The following is a 23,873-nucleotide window of genomic DNA, read 5'->3' as shown; positions in this document are numbered from 1 at the left end:
GCATAGGGAGGATAGAGATAAGGATCAATACAGCTTTAGTGGTGCATGTTCATTTATATACAGATTCCTCTCAACATGTGATTTACATGGGATTTATCTCTGTACTAAAATGTAGAAACTGAGCTGCTTAAATGTGTATGTACTGGGTTGCTATTTCCAGCTGGTGCTCTGTGTATTTACTAAAGTGTGGATATTCCAGGAAAAGTGCAATTATTCTGATAAGATGAAGAAAAGGCTGCTTCTTTATTTTATGTTTGAGGTGGATAGGAATTGCACTCCATCAGCATTTGGGGGGAGGGGTAACAGGTTGTCCATCCCTTGTTTATGCAAACAAAATAGTGGTAAGCAGAAAGATGTGTCTCTTTGTGTGTCCATCTTTTCTTGTGTTATGCCAGCAGCATGGGGTCTGCTATAGCTTGGATTCTTCAGAAAGCATTCTACAACTGTTTGTAAAAATGTATTCAGTTGTTGCATAGTTTTTCTGAGCTTTAAAAAAACCCATCTGAAAATCCTGTTTACAGATTCTGATGTTGTCTTTGTTTTACATCAGTTGCGTATTAAAGCATTGATGACTGAGATGGCTGCAATGGGAACAGAAGAGGTATGTTGTTCCATGTTGGTAAACAAAACTTTGTTATTAAATTTTAATTATTAAAACAGTACACATCAAGTATCCTTATTAGTTTAATCAGAAGTACATTTGTAAATACAGATACCGGATTTATTTTATCCATAAGATTTGCCCTTTCTGCACATGTGAATTGAAATTGGACTGAAGTGCAAATTGATGGAGAAAGAATATAAAGGTTATTCACTTACTGTTGTCTGATTCCTCTCCATACCTGTTAAACGAGCTTGGTATCATAGCATATACAACTTACTTGCATCCCTGCTATTTCTCCCCACTCCTCCAAGTCAACTTGAAAGCTGTCACAACCTTAGACATAAGGTTAATTCAGGTTGAGACTGCTTGAGCCATTAAATTACACTGTAAATTGACATAAAGAAAACACCACAAAGCTTAAAAGGTGATCCTCTTTGTAAGGTATTTAGCCTCTGAGTCAGCTCTTCCTATAAAGGCATATTGCTTATTTTAAATGAATAACAGAAAAGTTATTACTTCTTGCAAACCCTTCTTCTTGTCTGAGGCAGCAGCAGTTTGCTGCAGCTTCAACATATTGTTGTCATTTTTATTATTGTTATATTGTGTTTTTTTTTTCTCATTCTTCTGTTAACAGAGTCTCTGGTGCTGCCACATTCCTTTTTCTTTCTCCCTCCCTCTCTTCCTCCTTTTGATGCTGCAAAAGACTAATAGAGCTAGTTCTCTGGAGCTTTTTGAACACTCCATGTCCAGTTAGTAAAAGCAGGCAGTCCCTGATTGTGTGCTTACAGTTTAAGAGATATGACAGAAAAGGGGGGGAAGAGATAGAGATGAAAAGGGGAAAAAGCAAACCTTGATACCAGTTCTTTAAATTTAACTGGAAGGTCTTATAATGACCAAGTGGAAAGGGTTCAGGAAAATGAGGAACTCTATGGGGCTGATCTTTCAGTTGAGCTGACTAACTGATCCCATGTCTGCTGATCTTCAGTAGTTCATTTACATCTCTTGGTTCTTTGCTTTACAGCACACATGGTTCACCATTACAAAAATACCATGCATCCACATGGCATGTAGAATTGTGCAGTGTTCTGCTGGTCCTCACATTTAGGAAATGTAGGGATTTAGGAATTATGGGATTAAGCAGAAGTGACCACAGACACAGTCTTCCCATATTGCTTATGTGCACTGTCTACATGCATATACTTTCCCCTCAGTCAGAGGCACAGCCCACAGTATCCTGTCTTTTCTGCATATACTTGAATCGGAAGGCCTGTGCACTGAAATAGCACCAGCCTTTGACAGTTTAAAAACATAAAGAAGTCTGTTGGATGAGGCTAAAGCATTATGTAACCCCAGTAGCCAACTAGATACCTATAGGAAGTCAACATTCAAGACATGAGTGTAATGGCACCCTCCTGTTCCTATTCCTCAGTAAGTTATATGCAGAAAGATACTATCTCTAATACTTACAGCCATTGTGATAACTATGAAAGTAACTGAGCCTTTTTCATGGCATCCTTCCTTATAGGTAGTAAAAGTTGTTCTGTCCCAATTTTGTAGGCAGATTCAGATTGATGATCCCAGAGAAGCCATCATGGTTGTTGGCCTCTTTCCTGGCCATCTTTATCCTTGTGTTTCCTTAACCTCCTTTCAACCACCTCATCTCTGCACAAGCCTTGTTGTTTTCATGAAAAACCAGGTAATGCAAGAATGCTCCCTCTTGCAACAGATGGTGTTTTATCTCAAATTATGCTGGTTTGCAAGAAGTGATGTGTTTTCTTGCCTTCATAGTATTTGTTCTGTCCTTGCAGGGCAGACTGACTGCAAGCACTGTTGGCCAAATCGTTGGACTCCAGTCTGATGAGATCAAGCAGATTGCATCAGAATATGCTGAGAAGGTAGGTGATCATTGCTTCTTGTTGTTCTCAGCCTTTCATGCTTAAAAATAAATAGCCACTGAAGTGATCATGCTAGTAGGTAGGATCCCAATTTACTTGTGTATCTTCACAAGGGTACAAATTCTGCTCCAGACACTGAGTTAAATTCATACCTTCCATTGATGGAAAGGCTCTCCTTTTGTCCACAGAAAACTTTCATTCCAGAAGAGGGTTCACATCCCTGGGAGAACTGGGGAGGGGGACTTTTGCTGATTTCTCATTTCACCTGCATCCCATAGCATTATTGCTTTCACTCATCTCTCAACCCTCCAGAACAGTGTGGAAGATGGTGCTGGAGACTGCAGGCAAAGATTGGCAGAAGTCCCTCTTCTCCACCAATAGCAGCATAGTATGGAACCCAAATTCTGTGAATCACTTGGATTCATGCATCTATACAGAGGTGGTTGGTGCCTTCCCAGATTTGTCAGGGCACATGTTCCTTACTCCTGCCTTAAAGCCAAATGGATGGTAATGTTGTTTTGTGTGATGTCTAAAAAGTATGATATTTGTGGAGGGTTGTCCATTTTTGTGGCAAAATTAATTATTTCTAGCCCCTGGAGCAGCAGACTTACAACAGCCTACACTAGCCAAAATGGTTGAGAAGGACAGGAGTTACAGTGTAGCAAGTTACAGGGCATCAAGCAGATGAGCCAAGTCTAAAAGCACTGCCAGAAATATTACAAGAAGGGCATCTGAAGATCAGAGTTTGAGGAAGGCTTTTCCTTCTTTCTGTTTTTGTTTTTAACCATAGATAGCAGAATCTTGAAACCACTGGCTGCGCTGGCTGGGGATTCTGGATATCCAAATATGTAACTTTTCCCAAGATATAATGAGAATATGCTAGCTGTCTGCATTTGTGACATTTTCCCCCTTGTTTCTTGCGTACATTTATTTATTATTTATTATGGTATTTATCTATGTCTGTGGGCCTATGAAGTGAGAGGAACTATCAAAGGTCTACTGATGCTGCTAGTTAAGGCAGCCAGGCTGGTCGCCAGAAAAACTAGGAGTGACTGAATAACACCCATCTTAAAATCTCTTCACTGGCTGCCTATTAGTTTCTGGGCACAGTACAAGGTGTTGGTTATAACTTTTAAAGCCCTACATGGCTTGGGTCCAACCTATTTGAGGGATCGCCTGCTCCCATATAATCTGCCCACACCCTCAGGTCCTCTGGGAGGAATCTATTGCAGCCTTTAAAAACCAGACTAACTGCTACCTCCCAGAGGGCCTTCTGTGCAATTGCTCCCAAACTATGGAACGGTCTGCCGGACGAGATCCATCAAATTGCCAGCTTAGACAGCTTTTAAAAAGCTGTCAAGACAGATCTCTTCCAGCAGGCCTTTCCTGAATAAAAGTGCACAGCCACAGAATGACTGCCCCCCACATCATGTATTTGCCCACCGCTCTGTCCTCGCTGTATTTTTTATTGTGTTTTAATAGATGTTTTAATTGTAACTTGTTTAATCCTTTGGGACACAAATTTGTAAATGTGGATTTTAACGTGTTGTAAGCCGCTTTGATTGTCTTGTCCCAGAAAAGTGGGATATAAATAAAAGTTTTATTTATTATTATTTATATTTAAGGGATTGGATGGAGGAGAAGTCAGTAGTGCTTATGTGAAAAAAGGCCTTTAGTAGCTAGTATGTGAAGAAGGTCTCTTTATTTTTTAACAAAAGTTTTTTAGCATTAGTAATATAGCAAGCACGGTATCATATTTGGCTTTATTTAGATGGAATAAATTTTTCTGATCTTACTTCCTTCTTTTTATCTCTTTTACCTAGCTCTTTCTGCTAGTTAAAGGAATTTAGCAATCTGACTCAGCTGTTTTTGGCTTTTAGGCTGGTATAATGGATTTCCTGTCTATGTGTATAATGAATATTGCTTAAAATTGGGTCAGGGTGTGGGTGGGATTGAGTCTTTGAGCAAAAGAGCTGAGACAAAGGTGTCACTTCATTACACATCTTAAATTCATGGAAGTCACTCTTCCACATGGTTATTGTCGAATCTAATGAATTGGCCACTGCACTTGGAATTAAAGAACAAAAATGAATGTAGCCTTCCTTGATTGTTCCGTGCACCATACAGCAGTGCAGCCCCAAGACCACATTCCACCCTTCAGGGCTATTTCTGTGGCCCTGAAACCAACTCAGGGCCCATTTTTTAGCAAAAAGGGGTGAATTACCTTTTAGAAACCATGGGGAAGAATGGTTTGCTTTTTAAAATATGTTACATCCCCTCCCCCCTTTACACACACACATACACCAGTTAACATCAAAAATGCCTGTTCTTTAAAATTAGATACAGAATTTCAAGCTCTGGTCTTGTGTGGGGGTTTGATTTAATTTGGTTGCCTGTGTGATCTCTGGATGATCCCAGTGGCAAAAAAAAAAAAAAAAATCCCCTTGCACCTATCAGAATGGTGCACTTCTCTATATCTTCAGCCTGTGCCAATAGGAAATGTACTTGGCGTGCTTTGAGAAATCAATTTTTTTTAAAATGCTTTGAGGAGAAAAGATCAAGAGCTGTACACTGAGGTGACTGACTTCCATCAGAAGAGACATGATTTACAAATTTAAAAAGCACCATGTACATTGGGGAATCATCTCCCTCCTGCCAAAATCAAGTAATCTCTGTTTTCACTTTGGAAATAAAAGGTTTTGGAGAGGACAGGAACTGAAGTTAATTGGATTGGCCCCAGGTCCATGAAATGGGTTACTCCAAAAAAATCTGCCAGGTACTAATTCTTCCACAGTAGCCAGGCAATGGATGCAATTTGGCAAAGCAGTCAGGAAACATAGTTTTATGCAAATATGCTTTTTATTTTTACCCACACCTAGGGGTCCTCAATCCTTTAAAAATGAGAAGAGGATTCCTTCATGCTGTAAGTAGGTATTTGGTTCTGACAAATTCCAAGTCCTGGAACAAAAAGCACCATATTTGCAACGAGTATAGTTGTGCTAACAACTGGGCATTTATCTTAATGTGGTACTAAGCATCTGCAAACAAAGATTTGTGGTCTACAAAACACAGTAGTTTTGAAGTGACAGCTCCTCTTCGCCTGCCATTTTAAGCTTGGACCTTATATGTTGATCCCACCATCTTTTTTTTCAGGATTCTAGAGATTTCCCAAAGAAATTACATAAATCTGTGAGCATTTTTTTTTTAAAAAAAATAGTAGCTTGTAGTTGGAGAAATGCTGTTGGCATAAGAAGGTCTTGCTGTGAGATAAAAGACTGAAGCTGTAACTGATAAACACTGTGAAGTGGGTGCTAATCTTAAACTTTGCATTTCTAATAACATCTTCCCCAATACCTAAATTGCCTTGTTGCAATGTGATTACAAACAGAACTAGAAAGGACACTAGTGTCCATTTTAAAAAAAATAATTAATAACTGTTCCTCGTTACTTGTTGCTTGGGAGTTGCAACTGGTGTTATTGCTAATACATTTTAATTTATTTCTCAAAATAATAGCAACCCTTTTGCAGATGCCTAAAACTTCCCCAAACAACTGCAAGGTAGCATTTTTTGTAATGAGTAAATGTTACAAAAAAATTCTTACAAACCCTACTGTTTACTTTGGCTTCATTAAAATGATTAAAAGTGATGTCCCATACTACATGTATTACTCTTAATATGTTATGTTTAATATGCTACTTTTCGACACTGTTTTGAAGTGGGTACGCTGGCATCGGTTTTTGTTTTCTAAAAGTACAAGTTTCATTCTGGTTGACTTCATGCTGCATCTCTTCCCATCTGCATGCAAAGCAAGGACACTTTAAAAATCACTCCTTTTTGTATGTAGTAGAACTCTTTCAACATAATTGTGGAAAATCTTTGGTTCTCCAGAAGTTTTGGATTTCAGTTTCCAGAACCCTCAACCAGCATGGCCAAAGTAAGGCATTATGAGAACTGTAATTCAAAACATGTGGAGAGCCTAAAGTTTTCCACATCACTTGTAAGACAAGGAAACATCCTTATGTTTCCTTTTTTGTATGAGGCTTTCCACTACATTAAAAAGCAATGCTTTTCAGAGGCTGCACTAACAACTATCTGGTAACTCTGACAGAACAATAATCTGTTTGTGTGCTCTTCTCTACTCCCTTTCTTTCTTCCCAGCAATCAGAACTTTCTGCAGAAGAGCGTCCAGAAAGACTTGGGGCTGCACAACAGCACAAAAGGAAAGTGGCATTGCTTAGCAAGCAAATCGCACAGAAAACCAAACAGCTGGAAGAAGTATGTCTTTTAAAAACACGGTCTTAAGAAAACTTCCCAAAACTTTTCCATTCTGAACCCTAGGAAAATCTTTCTGATAACTTGGAAATCCATTCAGGAGAATCACGTCATGAACAGTTTGTATGATAATAAACATTGTTTCAGGGCATTGATGTACTCCTGTACTTAAATAGAATACTCAACTTCAAAAAATTCCTATTTGGATTACAATTCCCAGAATCCTTCAGCCAGCATGACTACAACTATGGGACCTGTAGTCAAAAAAGGATTTTTTCCATGTTCTGAGAGGTTGGTAAGGCATATGCCTTAATGACCTGTCTGAAGTAATTAAAGCCTTTTTTTCTGGATGCCAGCAAAAATGGTCATTAACCATTTTTCCACACACAGTGGCAATGTGTTCATTTTTACAGGCTAAATATAAACATGGTTCATACTTCAAAATGATATAGAATTATTTAATGCATACAGACTTTTTCCAAGTTGATTCCATTTCCCACCCTTTCAAATGCTAGAAGAACCTCCTGTGGCAGCTTGCTACTGCTTGTGTTGGAGTTCATTTGGCCAGTAGTGAAACTGTTGTTGTGCCTGTCACACTTGATGCAGTTTTCTGAAACTCGTTGCCATCTGTTCCATCCCAGCTGCTGTTTTTCCCCTGCGAGCATTTCCATGAAGCAGAAGAGACTATGATTTAAGAATCTGTCAACTGTATTATTTCCAATATTGGTTCATTTTTGCCAGTCTTTGTTTATTTCAGTATGTGGGTGGGAGAGTAGGTGCAAGGTGGCAATCATAGCTGTGCACAGACATGGGGTTATAGTCAGAGGTGACTTCTCACAAGCAAAAAGTGCAGTGATTTTCACAAACACAATTTCTGACAATCCCTACCCACTGCAGTTCCTGACACCCCTTGAAATGTTGCTTTTCAAGGTCAGAGTAGTTCTTTACAAACCAGATGGAACAAAACAGAGAGAATTGTAGCAGATAAAGGAGGTCAGTGAAAAGCAAGGTGCCCAGTGCCAGAGAAAGTACTTTCTGCTAGTAGCCATTATTGTAGCTTTCCTCAGCAACTCCAGCTTTCCTCTAGATGTGTGGCAGCAACCTGCCATATACATTTGGCGCCCTGTTGGCTGGGATTCAAGCAGGTTGTAAGCCAAAACTTCTGTAAGGCTGTAGTATTTGGTAAAACGTGTATTGCTGTTTGGGGGGAGAAGCAGGCAAAATGCCATGCTGTATGAATTCTTCTCACCAGTGAATTTTTCCTTCACTCCCCAAATGTCTATCATTGGAAGGAGTGAGACATTGAAAATTGGTCACACCTAGAACTCTTCTAATTGCTTTCTTCACATTCCCCTGCCTTTTTTCTTCAGATGCCCAAACAGTTTCTAAATGCTTAAATGTTATTTTGTTACTGCAATGGTAGATATATGGGGACTGAAGAAAAATTAACATGGGAGGAAGCAGAATTCTTATTTGGATTAGCATTGCTCTTAACCCTCGCCCCCAAGCTACATCCTTGGATACAAGCATTAATATATATTTTAATTACATGGGCTGTGGTTATACAGTGGGTCCTTCCCATACACTAGGGATCCGTTCTGGATCTATATAAACATTAAGAATAACTCCAGGCTGGGTTTTATTTGTATATTGCACTATTGCTGTATGAATGAAGGATCTGACTTAACAGATTTGTGGTCCCTCAACTTGACTCTTACTCTTTTGCTTCTTTTGATAAAAGTTGCAGATTAAATGTGCTGACTTGCAAACAGCATGTAGTGAGGCCAAGAAGACACTAAATGAGGTAAACATTTGTTCCTTTCTCTCTTCTTACTTTTCTCGTCCTTTTGCTTAGAGTGAGCTGTGTGAAATGAAAAAAAGATTGAAAAGAATCAGTCTAAATGTCTGTCCCTATACACAAGCCAATAAAAAGAGCAATAAATTTCACTGGTTAAGGAGCTTTTAGTAGGTTACTATCACCTGCCTTGAGCCACTTATCCAAAAAAAAAAAAAATCATTGTTTTTCTGATCCATTGGATCAGAGAAAGACTAGAAGGGAGCGCATTATATCAAGCTGGGGATCAAGTCCTAGCGCTAGGGTCAAAAGTTAAGACCTCTTGTGCGAGTGTAGAGGCCTCTTGGCAGTTGTTGTGAGCCAGTACTAATATCTCTGTTGAGGAAAAATTGGCCTTACCTTTAGGAGTCATAAACTTCCTGTGTGAAAAGGAAATTAGACCTTGCCAAGAGTTTTCAGTGCAACCTTGCCTATCTTAAGATGATTTTACTTTCAGGTAAAATTGATTCTTCATCTTCTTTGACATACTCAACCTGTGTTGTTGATTCCATTTCTTTAGGTTAAGAATTATAGTGAAAAATTGGACAAGGAGCTGGCTGCCTTAGAAATGGTGGAATCCCAAGCTGACTCAAAGTATGTGTTTTCACCATCATGGCCTTTTTCTTCTTCTTTGTATACCTTCATGTATATTCGCTAGTCTCATATGTGTACATCTGTTTACATCTATCTTAATGTTCCAAAAAGAACATGCTAAAAACAGAGAGTCTTTCTGCAGCTTTAAATTTCCCACATTTTTTTCTACATATTATAAATACCACAGTCTGTAATTACCTACTTTCAAATTTGTTTCAATTTTGAAGGCATGGAAGTTGGGAATAATGTTTGGCACGACATCTGTGGCAGTTCTTATGCCTCAGTTTCTTTTCTTTTTCCTTTTCCTTTCATTTCCCACATGATTTCCTTACCCCCATGCAGTCTTGAGCATACCTACTAGGAAATATGCTCTATTAGTTTCAATAGGCTTAATTCCAGATAAGTATATATAGGACAGAAATCTGAGTATCTTATCAAAGGCTCTGAATGCACAGGCAGGATACTACAGGCTAACTTTGCTGTATTCTGCCCATGGATTTGGCCTGTTTCTTTTCCTGGCACTTACCTGGTCTGGCATGACAACAGCTGGGTATTATCTGTGAAGGCTGCAGTCATGGCCTGTAAGGTTGGAAACATGTTGCCTGGCCTCATCTATGTAGTGAGGTGCCCCCTTCTGACATCACAGGCTGGAACTGAGGCATTCATGGAGAATGACAGCGGCAGCAGCAGGAAGGGATGAGCAGCTGTCTGCACTGCCAGCTGTTGTGGTGTTTATAGGATGCCAGGCTAAGAGCTGGTTGGGCTCGGGTCTGGCTAGAGTTGCTGGAATAGCATCTGGTCTGCCCATCCCTGGCCTGGGGTTGTTGACTTGTATTTTCTAAACAGGACGATGCTAGGCCGGGGGTGGAGGAGACAGACTTTTTGGCCCATGGTACTGGTGATTTTACTGTTGTGATGCTACGATGTTGGGAATTTTCCCATATTATTTTGTAAAATTGCTGTCATATATTTCCTTAGAAAAAATTTCATTCCAATTTCTGTTACCTGAATATCTTTAAAAACAGTGCACACAGACCATCAAAACTTCACTCCCATTGATTTAAATATATGAGTACAGTATGTACTTAAATATTTTTCTTCAAAAAGAATGAGGTCTAATTACTTTTAAATTTTGTTGCCTCATGTCCATGCTTTCCAATGAAGAGGTATAGTCTGACTGAAAGATCTCACATTTTGCCTCTCTCAGTCTCCCCTCCCACTTCGTTAACATTTGAGAAACTACACCATAAGAGATGATGACAAAGGTATGCAGGCAAACTATTGTTTTTCATGAAACACTGAGCAGTCATTTTGCCTTTTACTGGATCTTTTGAATTGTATGGTCAACACAGATGGAAAAGTGTTGTGTTTCCTTTTCTCTATGTTTTTTAAAGAATTAATTTTTAATCCTTCAAGTTTCTAAACAATAAATTTATTTATTTATTTAATATCCCTCCCTTTTCCCAAAATGGGACTCAAGGCAAATTTCTTTATTTAGTGTATTGCAGAAGCTTCGAGCACTGGTGGCAATGAATGAGAACCTCAAAAGTCAAGAGCAAGAATTTAGAGCACATTGTAGGGTAAGTTTTAGAACGTTATTCCAAGCTGTATCTGCACGGAATTCAGGAAAGTTACTTTTTTGGACCACAAGGCTCCTGATGCCTAGCCAGCACAATCATGCTAGCTGGAGGATTCTAGAAGCTGTAGTCCAAAAAGATAACTTCTGAGAGCTCTCCATCTGCTCAGAGTTTCCTTTGAAGACCTAGAAGTCTTCATATGTTTGTTTCTGCACTAGAAGCCTGTATAGAAAATTATTCCTATGAGCTATTAGATACGTTAAATTTGTAACACCATGACTGTAGAAAAGTCACTTCTTGATTATCAAATTCAATGTTGAAGTATTGGCACTCATTGCTTTTAAAATATTAGTTGCATAAGTCATGTGGATCATGCATTTGGTTCCTGTTCCAGTGAGCCCAGACTCAGCCCCTAGGTCTGGCTAGAAAGGGCCCCTAGGATTCCGCTGCTAGGCAGTGTAGACAATACTGAGCTGTATAAATGCATGACCTTGTATTAAAGTGGATGCCTATGTTGTCATGCCACTGGTCTTAGAGCTTTGGAGTGGTAACCACTAACTATAGAATGCTTGACATTTGCATGGCCTCCCTCCATGGATTTTATGAAGCTAAAGTGGGGAAGAGGAGAGTCAAGTAAACTGGCCTTTTGCTTCTTGGAGAAAAAGCAGGACATAAGTGTAACCCATAAATTAAAATGCTACCAATACAACATGGAGCCCCCAACATCATGTTCCCAAGGTAATGCTTAATTCAGATTTAAATCTTAATCAGTTTTTGCTGTGCAGATGATATGCTAGGCACATCAAGAAAGTCATTTTATCCTGAAAGGGTGCTAGCTGAAACATGAGGGGTAAGGAGGAGATAAATGAAATGTCATGGTATGAAATGGAACAAAATACAAGTTGAACTTTCAATCCTGTTAGCTTATATTTTTTGGATGATGATTGTATATTACTGGAGAATAGTTTTCATTATGCAGTAGGGAATGTAATGTACTGAATGTTGGTTTTCAAACAAACAAGCCTGCTTTTGAAATGCAGGCAGGAGGTGGGAGGCTGATGTGACAGCATCTCTCATCATATTTGTATCTTGTATTCCTAGCGGCACTTGCATTTTGTAATCACTGTAAGTCTGCTGGCATTTTTAAAGTTGACACTTCTTGCTTCCCCTTCCTTCAAGATTCATCTCCATAAGAAATAAATGTATAACCCCTCCCTACTCTAGTATGAAAATCTGGCAAGGAAGAATGCTGCCCTGTGCATCCAACCACCTCAATTTATTTTGTTCCCAGCATATGCTATATCTCTGACTCTTTCTAATGTATAATTTAACAAACACACTTCTGACTTCCAATTTCTATAAAGAGCACAGTGGTTGCTAATGAAAAGAAACAATTATTATTTTTCTTGCTCTTCAAGGAAGAGATGGCACGCCTCCAGCAAAATATTGAAAGTTTGAAAGCAGAAGCATCTGAAAATGGAGAGGAAAAGGTACACAAAGAATATTGGATATTCATGTTAAGCAATCCTCTGAAATCATTATTTCTCTTCCCACTTAATTTTTTAGTACATATTGTAAAAATGATTGCAATGCTCCCACGTAGACTATTAGCAGCATGTTTAGTTTATCTTGCCAATATGCTACCTGGCATCTGCTAAATATCTGCAATATGATTGCCTGAGAACATTTTTGAATGAACACATTTGCTCTAAACATCATGCAATAACTCCTGTCTTGTTCTGATCAAGGATATTTTCATATACAGTATATCACTTGGTACATGGACATATTGAGATTTGGTGGAGAGGAGCTATTTACATACTTTCTCAGTTACAGGGTGTGTGTGTATACATACTCTTACATAAACACATGCATGTGTGTGTTTGATAGCTTACCTCTTTAACTGTACACTGCATGCACAGTCCTGTAGAATTGCAGGGAACATGAGATGAAAGAGGTCTGTTTATAGAAATAGAAATCGAACATTAATCACTGAATCATAACCTTGGTGGTATCCCAGTAGTCACTTAGTCCAGCCCTCTTCCAGTGCAGGAAATAACTAGCAAATCATACCTAACAGGTGGCCGTCCAATCTCTTATTAGAAAAACACCAGTGAGGGAGAAGAGTTCACCCTCTTCCCTGGTAGTATATTTTTTGTCAAACCTTTGTGTTACTGCCAAGATGTTCTTCCCTGTATGTAAGGTCCTTCAGGATTTCCCCATGCTGGTGCGAAAATATCTATAGCCTCTATTACCCCAACATCATCCTAGTCTCAGAGGGAAAGAAGAGGCAGGTCCCGCTTCATCAGGCCTAGCCCAAAGTAAGAAGAATGTCGTTCCTCCAGTTCATCTGCCATCACCAGAGCCTCAGAAAGAGAGAAGAGCTGATGGACTTGATCCCCTTCCCCACTACCGTTCCCTTCTCCTTTTGTATTATGTCTATCAGAGGGAAGGTAAAAGGAGGGCATTCCAAGAAAGTGATGTGCCTCTAATTGTGTTATTAATCTCATAATGTCTCTGAAATGCACACATAGTGGAGATGTTAGTGGGAGAACTGGAATAATCAATGAAACAAACTGTTAAAGGGCAGGGGAAATTGTATCAGAAAGGAATCTTGATTATATCCCACCGTCGGTAACTTCTCTCCTCTTAGCGCAAGCCCGCCAGGGCATAGATCTTCTTCCACCTCTGCTTTTATCTCTCCTGCCGCCATAGGAGGACACTTTGGATCAAAGGGGTAGATCTCTTTTTGGTTACCAATTCTGTGTATTTTGTGAAAGCAAGTCAAAGCAAACAAATTACGAATATTCCACCAATTATGTGGCATTCTTGCACTGCGACATTGGTTCTGAAACCTGGATTGTCAGATATTGTTGGACTTCAATTCCTAAAAGAAATCTACTAGCTGCATAGCTCCTATTTAAAGATTCAACGAGTCATAGGTTGCATTTGCACTGAAGAAATAATGCAGTTTGACATCACTTTAACTGTATTGACTCAATGCTATAGAATTTTGGGATGTAGTTTTGTGAGATATTTAGCTTTCTCTGTTACAGAACTCTGGTGCCACAACTATTGAATTACTATTGAATTGATAGAAATGCTAATCTTTTATTGATTGTATTTTATATGGAATTGTATTTTTATTGATGTAATCTCACCTTGATCCATATGGAAACGTGGGAAATATAAATAAAAACTATTATTATTATTACCTACAAATCCCAGGATTCCATAGCTTTGAGCCATAACCGTTAAAGTGATGTCAAGCTCTCTGCAGTGTAGATAAAGTCATAGCTCCAAAACACAATGCAGAAATAATCCATTCTGAGACTGCTTTAATTGCCCTGGCTCAGTGCTAGGGAATCCTGGGAATGGTAGTTTGTTGTGGCCTCAGAGCTCCCTGACAGAGAAAACTAAATGCCTCACAAAACTACAGTTCCCAGGATTCCCAACACTGAGCCAGGGCAGTTAGAGCGGTCTCAAACTGGATTAATTCTGCAGTGTGTTTTGGACCCTAGTCTAGATAATTCTGGGAAACCAAGATTGCTGACTGCTGCACATGGATCTTTCCACAGTTTCATGAGACCTGTACACATGAATCAAAAGTTCAAAAGGGAAACATTAGTCTGGCTGCCTTCTTAAAGAAAATTGCTCAGTTCAGATGTACATCCAAATCATCTACTCTTATTTTCTCTGCTCACACACCACTTCCTTTTTGATTTTGCGTTTAGCACTAATCACAGTTTAGTGTCAATTTTTTTTAGCCCACTCTCCAAGGCAACAACTTTTCTTCTGTCATTTTAGCTCATTCCTGACAGTATCTGTACACCTTTTAAAAGCTGCAACTGCTTCAGTTGTGGTGGTGAGGTGTGTGTGTGTGTGGGGGGGATACACCTGTTTAATTTTTGTCTATTTTACATTATTTAATATAGGGTTCATATTTAAATGAATCCAGCTAATATGTAGTTATACTAGCTAAGATAAAAAAAATAAATTATTATTTTCCAAGGTATCATGAGGATATTTAGATAATCTCCTTTTCTGGTTTTATACAGATAGAATAAATTTTTCTATACCCAATATGCCAGAATTATAATTTATTGGCTTTATGTTTGTTTGTTTTTCTGTATGAAGCTACTGACTTGAAAAGAACTGTATAAAATTCCCAAGGCAAAGCATATAGCAAAGTGCAGAAATTTAACATGTGGGTGTCAAACACTGAAACAGTTAATTGTAATCATAGATTTTTATTGGGGCTTTATTCCATAAGTATGGATTATTAATTGATTTTTTTATTGTCTGAAATGTTAGGAACCTGCAAAAATTATAGACCAGCAATACAAAACTGAGAGAGAGAAATTGCAAAAGATCAGGCTACTTCTGGTAAGTTAGAAATGGGAAAGGGATTCACCAAATGCATTCCTTTCTTGTACAATGAAATTTCTGGTTAATGTGTGGCTGGCAGCTTTTTTTTGTAATGAATGTTTTAAAGTGTTAAATATCAATTCCAAGCCATGACAGTAAATTGTTACCTTTTGTAGCAGAGAGTTACCAAAGGGGAAGTAGGTGCATTGTAGCAATTAATTCTATTACCAGGTGTTTTTTTTAAATGTCCATGTGTTTTCTTAAAAAATGAAATAAAAATGAGTGTTTGTTTTGTTTTTAACTCGCCTCAGGCCCGACGCAATAGAGAAATAGCCATTTTACAACGCAAGATTGATGAGGTACCCAGTAGAGCTGAGTTAACACAGTACCAAAAGAGATTTATTGAACTTTACGGTCAGGGTATGTATATCAAACAGGAGTATATTCCTCACAGCTAAGCACTATAAACCTGTGGAGCATGACGACTGCACCTTGCTAATGGTGCTGTATTGATAGCTCTTTGGCATTCATTTCACATGCTGCCATTTGCAAGACTTTACAAAGTGCCTTTAAAAATTCCCTCATGGCTCAAGGTGTGATGCTTTAGAATGATTCAGTATGTGTTTATAGTTGGTTAAGCCACTTAGATGCACAATCTGTATTTAAGAACTTATTTTAAAAGGAAGCCTGTCCATTCCTTCAGATGTCAGGTCTGGCCACAGTACCACAAACTTTGATTACACCCCATTTGGATTACCGGAATGTAGTCTATGTGGGAAAAATTTTGGAGTATGCAGTTGGCCCAAAAGGCTGTGGCCAGATTGTTAACTGAGGTTGGTTATAAGGAAAGTATAATTCTTCCTTTTGATTGGAATAGCTTCACTGTTCCAGACACAGTTGGAAGTGCTGATTATCACCTATAAAGGCCTACATGGCTTGGTATGTACTGATAGGCAAGCCCTTTCAACTTTTGACACATATTCTGGGATGGCTGGCAATTAGCATGAACTTTCAAAGTCATGAAATTTTTAAACTTAAATTGGGAGTGATGAACTATAGGCCTTCCAGATGGTTTTGAACTAGAATTCCCATATCCCTTTACAATTAGTTATACAACAAGTAAACTTCTGGAATTTGGAAGTCTAAAATATCTGGAGGGCCAATTTCACCTGGCTGAAATTTTGGAAACTTGAAACTTTGCTTATTTCAGGTCTGTGTGTCAAGTAAATGTAAAGTCATTATCATTTGTGAAGAATAGATTGCACCACTGTAGTACCTTTAATTTCATATTTTCCCTCATATTTATCTTTCGTTTTTTCTTTTGACCACACATACAAACTCAGGTCCTTCCAGTTTGTTTTTCTTCATTACTTGAGTTTCTCTCAATTGCCCACCAGTAATAGGTAGGAGGTAAATAGACCCCGAGAAGCCCAGGGTATCTGGTCTTTTAAAAAATAATAATAATATATGCTTTTGAAAGGTTCTAAAGGCAAGTACTAAGAAAGATCTTTCCAGCAGATACATTTGACTCATAGGATGTTTTGAAAAGGGATCTTGGAGCACCTTTGAGACTGAGAGAAAGAAGTTGATAGCATGAGCTTTCGTAGACTTGAGCCTGCCTCCTTAGATGCTCTGAGGTGATAACCGGATGCATCTGAGGAGGTAGGCTCAAGTCTGCGAAGCTCATGCTATCAGTGTTTGTCTTTCAGTTAGTCTCAAAGGTGCATCAAGATTCCTTTGCATACTGTTTTCCAGAAATGGTACTCAAGGAAGCAACTGATAAAACAATTCAGTTAAAATAAGAAACTGATCAAAGGCTCAAAGAAAAACACCTCAGTGAAAGAGAGAGCAGCATCGAGACACTTTAAAATTCCTTCCCCAGAAACCCTAGAGGCCAAAGGCTTCTCTGAATAGATAGATCTTTCTGTAGGGACAGGGAGAACACTAGCCTAAGCTTCCCTTGGCAGAAAGTTTCAAAGTGTGAAAAACAACCACTGAGAGAGGTCTCTCTCACATCCTCACCCAGAGTTCCTTCAAAAATGGAAATGCTCCTTCCCGCAGCCTCTCAAAACCCAGCTAGGCTCAAATGAGAGAATATAATTTTTAAATAGTCTAAAGTGTTGTCACCTTATCCTCCCCTCCCAAATATCTAGTATTTATTTTTAAAAGAATCACATTTAAAATTTGGGTTGATCTTCCCCCCTGCCAAACCAATGTTTTTTTATGCTGAATAAGTTTCCATCATTCCTGTTCTACCACCAGCCTATTTTGCTAGTATACAGTACTAATTTGTCAATTTTCATTGTTTTTCTCCCAAAATCTACTGTGTGTATGTACTCACATAGACATGCTGATGCTGTATTGGCAAGCAAAGCACTATAATGTATGAGTTTTATTACCTTGCCTCTTCAAGTTGTTCAGTACCATTAATGTCTATAAAGAGTGTTATGTGTCAGAAAGTGTATTGCCTCTCTTTAGACTGAAACCACCACTGTATCACAGGATCACAGTACCGGCCATGCTTAATGTAATGAATTGATGATTTAGGAGAATTCTACCTCCTCCCCACCCCCTGCCTGATCTCTGCTAAACGAGCATTGCAAATCATTTAGAATAACCCTTTTTGCTTTACAAGCTGAGATTCTGTCGCTTCCAATAAATTTATGTGAGCTACAATTCACAGAATGTTGATTTTATGTTAAGATATATTGCCTGGCTTTTGTAGGTTGACTGAGTGCTTGGGAGTGTGTTCTTTCCCACTTCAACATTTTTATAACATGTTGAAAACTTCACAGAACCTTGACAAAGATTGCACTTGCTGTAATTTGGCTCTGATCCAAGGAAGGTTGTAAAGTACTTCTCTATAATTGAAGGATCTTTGCCATTTATCCCCTCATTTTCGCAGATTACCAACTCACAGGGTCCTCCAAATTTCAAGAATGGTTCTACAAGAAGAGCAGGGCTGAGGGCATATGTAGGAAGGCAGTTCAAAAATCATTATGAATACATTGAAAACTTTGTTCTTATCCATTTATATTTATCCATTATATTTAAGTCTGTTAAATTTTCCTCCTACATAGTTTATAAGAGAAAACGGGGATATAAATTAAATCCCATACCAGGAAAAAAATTAAATGAGGTTTTAAACTATTAATTGTTTAATTGTATTTTAAGGGGGTGGGGCTAGGAATGTGGGATATGGAATTATTTTATTGAAATGTATATTTTAATGTTGTAAGCCGCCTTGGTTGCACTGCGCAGAGGGGTGGGATAAAAATAAATTTTATTATTATTAAAGAATTTATTTAATAATTAAATGCATAAACGTTTCTGGTCCTGACCCACATCCCTTCACCATCATAGCTAGTTTTCGTAACAGAAGAACATGATAGGCATTCCAGCTCCAGGATGCCTGCCCTTAGATAGCTCCTAAATGTAGTAGACCTCATAATGACAGATTTTAACACTTGGTGTAGAATCATTTGTCCCTCCAGATGTTGTTGGCATGCAACTCCCAGCAATCCTAGCCAATATAGGCAATGGTGAGGAATAGTGGAAATAGCAGGCTACCAATATCTAAGGCTGTCCAGTTCCCTGTCCCTATTATAATATTCCATTATAATGTTCCAGTTTGGTGGAATGGTTTTATTATTCCATTCCTTTAACAATATTGCTATGAAGTTTTATTGTGAATTGCCTGTGGAATAAGTAGGATGTAAGTGTTAAAAAAAATAAAAATAAGATTTTTGCCTAGGAGGTTGGATTTAGACATTGTGAAAGTCAAAGGATACTCTCAGGACACTATTTGGTAAGAAATGGTATTGATGAATGAACTGGTGTAAGATCAGTTTCAAAAAAGAAAGATGCTGAGGCAGTAACACTAAATGTAACAGAGTAGCTTACTGTTGGCATTTAGTCCAGCCTCTTCCCAGTGTCACATCTATACATGTCCCCCATGTGGCATGACTTTGTACTTTCTGACACTTGCTGATTTTTACAGCCTAACACAATTGCATAATGATGATGATGATGATGATATTATTATTATTATTATTTATTTATTTATTTATTTATATTCTGCTTAATCTCAGGGAAACCAAGTGGATTACAACAGTAAAATACAATACAGTTAAAAGAGAGAGATTAAAAATTCCAAAATCCCCCCTTACATAAAAGCATATTCAAGTCCTAAAAAGAGATTAAACCAAAAAAAGAGTTAAAACATTAATGTACAATATACTAAAATGAGTTAAAACTTTCAAGCAGAGTCCAGGTAGGGCACATAAAGAGAAAAGATGGAAGATGAAAGGAGAAAGGAGGAAGGCAGGTCAGCAAGGGTGTTTTAGTCTGGAAAGGCCTGCCGGAAGAGATCCATCTTGATAGCCTTCTTGAAGGTATCCAAGGTGGTTATCTGATGGATCTCATCCGGCAGGTTGTTCCAGAGTCTCGGAGCAGCTGATGAAAAGGATCTCTGGGTCACTCCAGCAAGTCTAGTCCTCTTAGGCTGGAGCAGATTCTTCCCAGTGGAACGAAAAGTGCAGAACGGATTATATGGGGGAAGCTGCTCCCGCAAGAAGTCAGGACCCAAGCCACGTAGGGCTTTAAAGGTTATAATCAACACCTTGTATTTTGCCTGGAAGTTAATAGGCAGCCAGTGAAGGGATTTTAAAACTGGTGTGATGTGGGCAGATCTAGGTGTGCCAGTAACAACCTGGCTGCCATATTCTGTACCAGTTGAAGTTTCCGGACTTGACACAAGGGTAGCCCCATGTAGAGCGCATAACAAAAGTCGAGCTGAGAGATTACCGGCACATGTACCACTGTTTCAAGGTCTCCCTGCTCCAGGAAGGGGCACTGGTGGCATATCAGCCGAAGCTGATAGCAAGTGCTCGTGACCGTCGCATCCGCCAGAGCCGTCAGATGAAGGGACAAGTCAAGGAGCACCCCCAGACTGTAAACAGAGTCCTTCAGGGGAAGTGTGACCCCATCCAGAACTGGCTGACAAAACTCCATTCCCAGATTGGGGGTCTCTATTACAAGTACAGTGGAACCTTATTATACGCGGGGATCTGTTCCGGATCCCTCCGCATATAAAAAAATCCGCCTATGCTCGAGCCCCATTGTTTCCAATGGGGCTCGGGCGTGGCGGCGCGCAAGGCACAACGGGTACGTGCGCCCATTCAATTGAATGGGATGCGTCGCCCCTTCCGCCCTGCGCGCGCCGGCGGCTTTGAGTGCCTATGCTCAAAGCCACCTATAAAAAGACCGCGTATGTGGAGGCTCCATTGTACCTCCGTCTTACCTGGATTCAACTTGAGTTTGTTTCCCCTCATCTAGTCCAGTGCCGCATTAAGACAGGCATTTAGAGGGGAGATGCCATCCTTAGTCACTGTCAGTCTGAGACATAGAGAAATATATTTGGGTGTCATGAGCGTACTGATAGCATCCCGCCCCATGTCCCTGGATGATCTTGCCCAGCAGATTCCTGTAAATGTTAAACAGCATTGGGGATAGAATTGCACCTTGAGGGATGCTTGACCTAAGCTCCCTCTTGGCCGAACAACTGTCCCCAAGTGACACCATCTGGAATCTGCCCGAGAGGTAGGACCAGAACCACTGCAGGGCAGTGCCCCCAATTCCTAACTCTCCCAGGCGTTCCAGAAGGATACCGTGGTCAATGGTATCGAAGGCCGCTGAGAGGTCCAAGAGCACTAGCAGCGTCACACTTCCCCTGTCGATGGTCAGATGGAGATCATCGACTAAGGCGCCCATGGCAGTCTCAACTCTGCGTCCAGTCCTGAATCCGGGTTGAAATGGATCTAGAAAATCCATTTCTTCCAAGACTGCTTGGAGTTGAATGGTGACTGCTCTCTCAATTACTTTCCCTAAGAATGGTAACAATGAAACAGGCCTGTAGTTGTTTCTGTTCAGGGGGTCAAGGGAAAGCTTCTTTAGAAGTGGTTTAACCACTGCCTCTTTAAGGCAAGGTGGGAGGTAGCCTTCCCTAAAAGATGCATTGATTATGTTCTTCAATAGTAACCTGATGGTATCACCCCCCTGGATAGCCAGCCAAGACAGGCAAGGATCGAGAGAGTAAGTCTTTTTCATGCAACCAAGAAGCTTGTCCACATCCTCGGTACTAACTGACTCAAATTGATCTAGAATAACAGTATAGGCGGAGATGCTGGATACCTCTCCTAACGACAGTATTTTAAAGCCGGCATCCAACTCGGCTCTTATCTGCGAGATTTTATCTGCGAAGTGATTATTAAAAGCGTTGCAGCAGGCTTTTGTAGATTCTGAAAGAGGATTCAGGGTGGGAGTAATTGAGTTAGTAATTGATTATACCCCAGTGCCTCAACTGGGGTCTAAAAGCTTATTCATCATGGCTTCCTGTTGACCCATAATAACCCTGTTACCTTTGTCCCACATCTATACATTTTCCAGGATACCTAAATCCTGACACTTAACATTGTAATTAGTACATATATACAGGATTGCACTCTAAATTGGATGACTTTATCAGATCCTTAATAAAGTTGGTTTTCAGTCAACATTCCAGTCTAGAAAAGGGTTTTTCATCATAGTAGTATGAATGATTTTCATTTAGAATAAAGTTATTAGGTTTCCTGTATTCTGCTATTTGTGTGTGTGTGTGTGTTTGCTCAACTATTTCTTTTTACTCAATGTTTGCAGTATCAGCAACTCACAAGGAAACCAAGCAGTTCTTTACCCTCTATAACACCCTGGATGATAAGAAGGTATATCTGGAAAAAGAGGTAAGATGCTTTCCCAAAATCTGAGTTTGAATCCAAAGCATATCCTCTGTATACAATAGCTAGCTATATCATATTTAAGGTGATATCTGTTTGTTGTTGTTATGTGCCTGCAAGTTGACACCAGCTTACATTGACCTTATCGGGGTTGGGAGTTGGAAAAAGATTTATTCAGAAGGGGTTTGCCAGTGCATTCCTCTGAAGCTAAAAGAGTGTGACTTGCCTAATGTCATCCACATAACAATTAATGAGTGAAATTATAATAGCACATGTATGTGTACCTTAAAAAATTAAGTAGTCTAGAAAATTTAATTGTAAGTGGGATGGAAGGTATTTCTCATAGTGGTAAGAGGAGCAACATAGATGGCATAGTAGAATATGGTTACTGTAACATAAAGCTCTAGCACTTCTTGGTATATTTTCTTAGGTTAGAATGGGGCACACTGTCTTCTGAGAGAATGCAGACCGTGCCTGTTGACATCTTTGGTTCAGCAGTCCAAGAAATGAGTGGAGCTTTTCCCTCTGGTGCTTCAGCCAGGTACCCAGCTTGGTTGGGTTGCAGAAGTAAAGTATTGTCAAACAAGGGTTCTTGGAGCCAGCTGAATTCTACAGAATTGTGGAAGCATTGTCTGAGAGTGAGAGAGAAAGACATTGCTCAGAGTTTGCAGACAGTCAAGTCACGGATCAGAATTAGTGGGAATTTTTTTATTTCTTTCCGTGACCTAACATGGGATAGTGAGCAGGGAACAATAGTCTTGTCTGTGATCTGGATCCATATCTACAAATACATCCATATCCATACGTGCAGTCTGGATTAGGCTCACCTGCCACTATGTTTTCTGGATTTGCTGTACTTACACTTGCCTTGTGGTTTCTATGTAAGAAGTATTACTATTTTTTAGGCCTTAATACATTAAAGGCACTGGATCCCTTTTGATCTTGGAAGCTAAGCAGGGTCAAGTGTGGTTCATACTTAGATGGGAGAGTGCCAGCAAATACCAGGTGCTGTTGGCTGTATTTCAGAGGAAAGAACTGGCAAAACCACATCTGAGTATTCCTTGCCCCTGTGAAATTCATGGGCTTGCCATAAGTCAACAGGCAACTTGAAGGCATGCACACACATGCACACATTTTCTTTGAACTTGTTTGTAAGATTCCTTCAAATTGTTTTGCTAAATAGAGGAGTACTGCACTCTATATTCTTTAACTGTATTTTGTATAAACATGTAGCAAAGTTCTTGAATAGTCTCCTGAAAAGGGGGGGGGGGGAGAGTAAGGATTATTATTATTATTATTAACCTTTATTTATAAAGCGCTGTAAATTTACATAGCGCTGTACATACAATCTTTTTAATTGGACGGTTCCCTGCCCTAAGGCTTATAATCTAAAAAGACATGACACAAAAGGAGAAGGGAGTGGTCGTGGGGAAGGGGATGAGGGCCAGCAGTTCTTCTCAAACTCCGAGGCCTGGACCAAGGCAGATGGACTGGAGGGAGGACATAGCAATACAGGAAATGATTCAATAAAATAGGCAACAAAGGAACATCAAATAGCAAGTGACAATTATGCAATGCCTGGGAATGCTTCTCTGAACAGGATGGTCTTGAACTCCGTTTTGAAGCTGGTTAAAGAAGTGGGAAGGGATAATTCCTTTGGTTATGTTATGCTGGTTTATAACAGTGGTCTTCAAAGTTTTTCTGGCTACTTTGCCCCTTCCTCTTGGATGACAACCCTGGCGCCCCACCCCCTATGTATTACTTGAGATTAGCTCTATTGTTCTTCTGCATATTCAGAACAACCAATCTAGGTCGCTGATCCCTTTGCACCCAGTCACCTTAGGATCAGCAACTGAGCAACCTCTTGCTTGTGCCAGTCTTGTGGCAAAGGCTGGCCTGGGCAAGAGGCTTTTGGGGTATTGCTTGACTGGCTGATCAGACTCTGCTCTCTTTGC

At 39.5% G+C, this 23,873-nt stretch overlaps 1 protein-coding gene across 5 annotated transcripts in view; it reads left to right on the top strand.

Moving 5' to 3' along the window:
• Window positions 1–23,873, top strand: part of CCDC93 (coiled-coil domain containing 93) — a 58,081-nt gene that overhangs the window by 22,024 nt on the left and 12,184 nt on the right. For 2 of the 5 annotated variants that reach the window (XM_042461872.1, XM_042461862.1), the window contains 11 exons: window positions 551–601; window positions 2,413–2,499; window positions 5,653–5,688; window positions 6,659–6,775; window positions 8,514–8,576; window positions 9,127–9,200; window positions 10,699–10,780; window positions 12,196–12,267; window positions 15,092–15,163; window positions 15,457–15,565; window positions 21,842–21,924. In XM_042461872.1, coding sequence (XP_042317806.1) covers window positions 551–601; window positions 2,413–2,499; window positions 5,653–5,688; window positions 6,659–6,775; window positions 8,514–8,576; window positions 9,127–9,200; window positions 10,699–10,780; window positions 12,196–12,267; window positions 15,092–15,163; window positions 15,457–15,565; window positions 21,842–21,924 — 846 coding nt within the window. The remainder of the gene's footprint in view (window positions 1–550; window positions 602–2,412; window positions 2,500–5,652; window positions 5,689–6,658; window positions 6,776–8,513; window positions 8,577–9,126; window positions 9,201–10,698; window positions 10,781–12,195; window positions 12,268–15,091; window positions 15,164–15,456; window positions 15,566–21,841; window positions 21,925–23,873) is intronic. The other 3 variants (XM_042461890.1, XM_042461881.1, XR_006103380.1) reach the window with 2 other exon arrangements.

Source organism: Sceloporus undulatus, chromosome 1 (genome assembly GCF_019175285.1).
Source record: "Sceloporus undulatus isolate JIND9_A2432 ecotype Alabama chromosome 1, SceUnd_v1.1, whole genome shotgun sequence".
In the NCBI taxonomy this organism is placed as follows: Eukaryota; Metazoa; Chordata; class Lepidosauria; order Squamata; family Phrynosomatidae; genus Sceloporus; species Sceloporus undulatus.
Note: the sequence above shows the minus strand (reverse complement) of the source record. Positions and strands in the feature narration are given on the sequence as shown.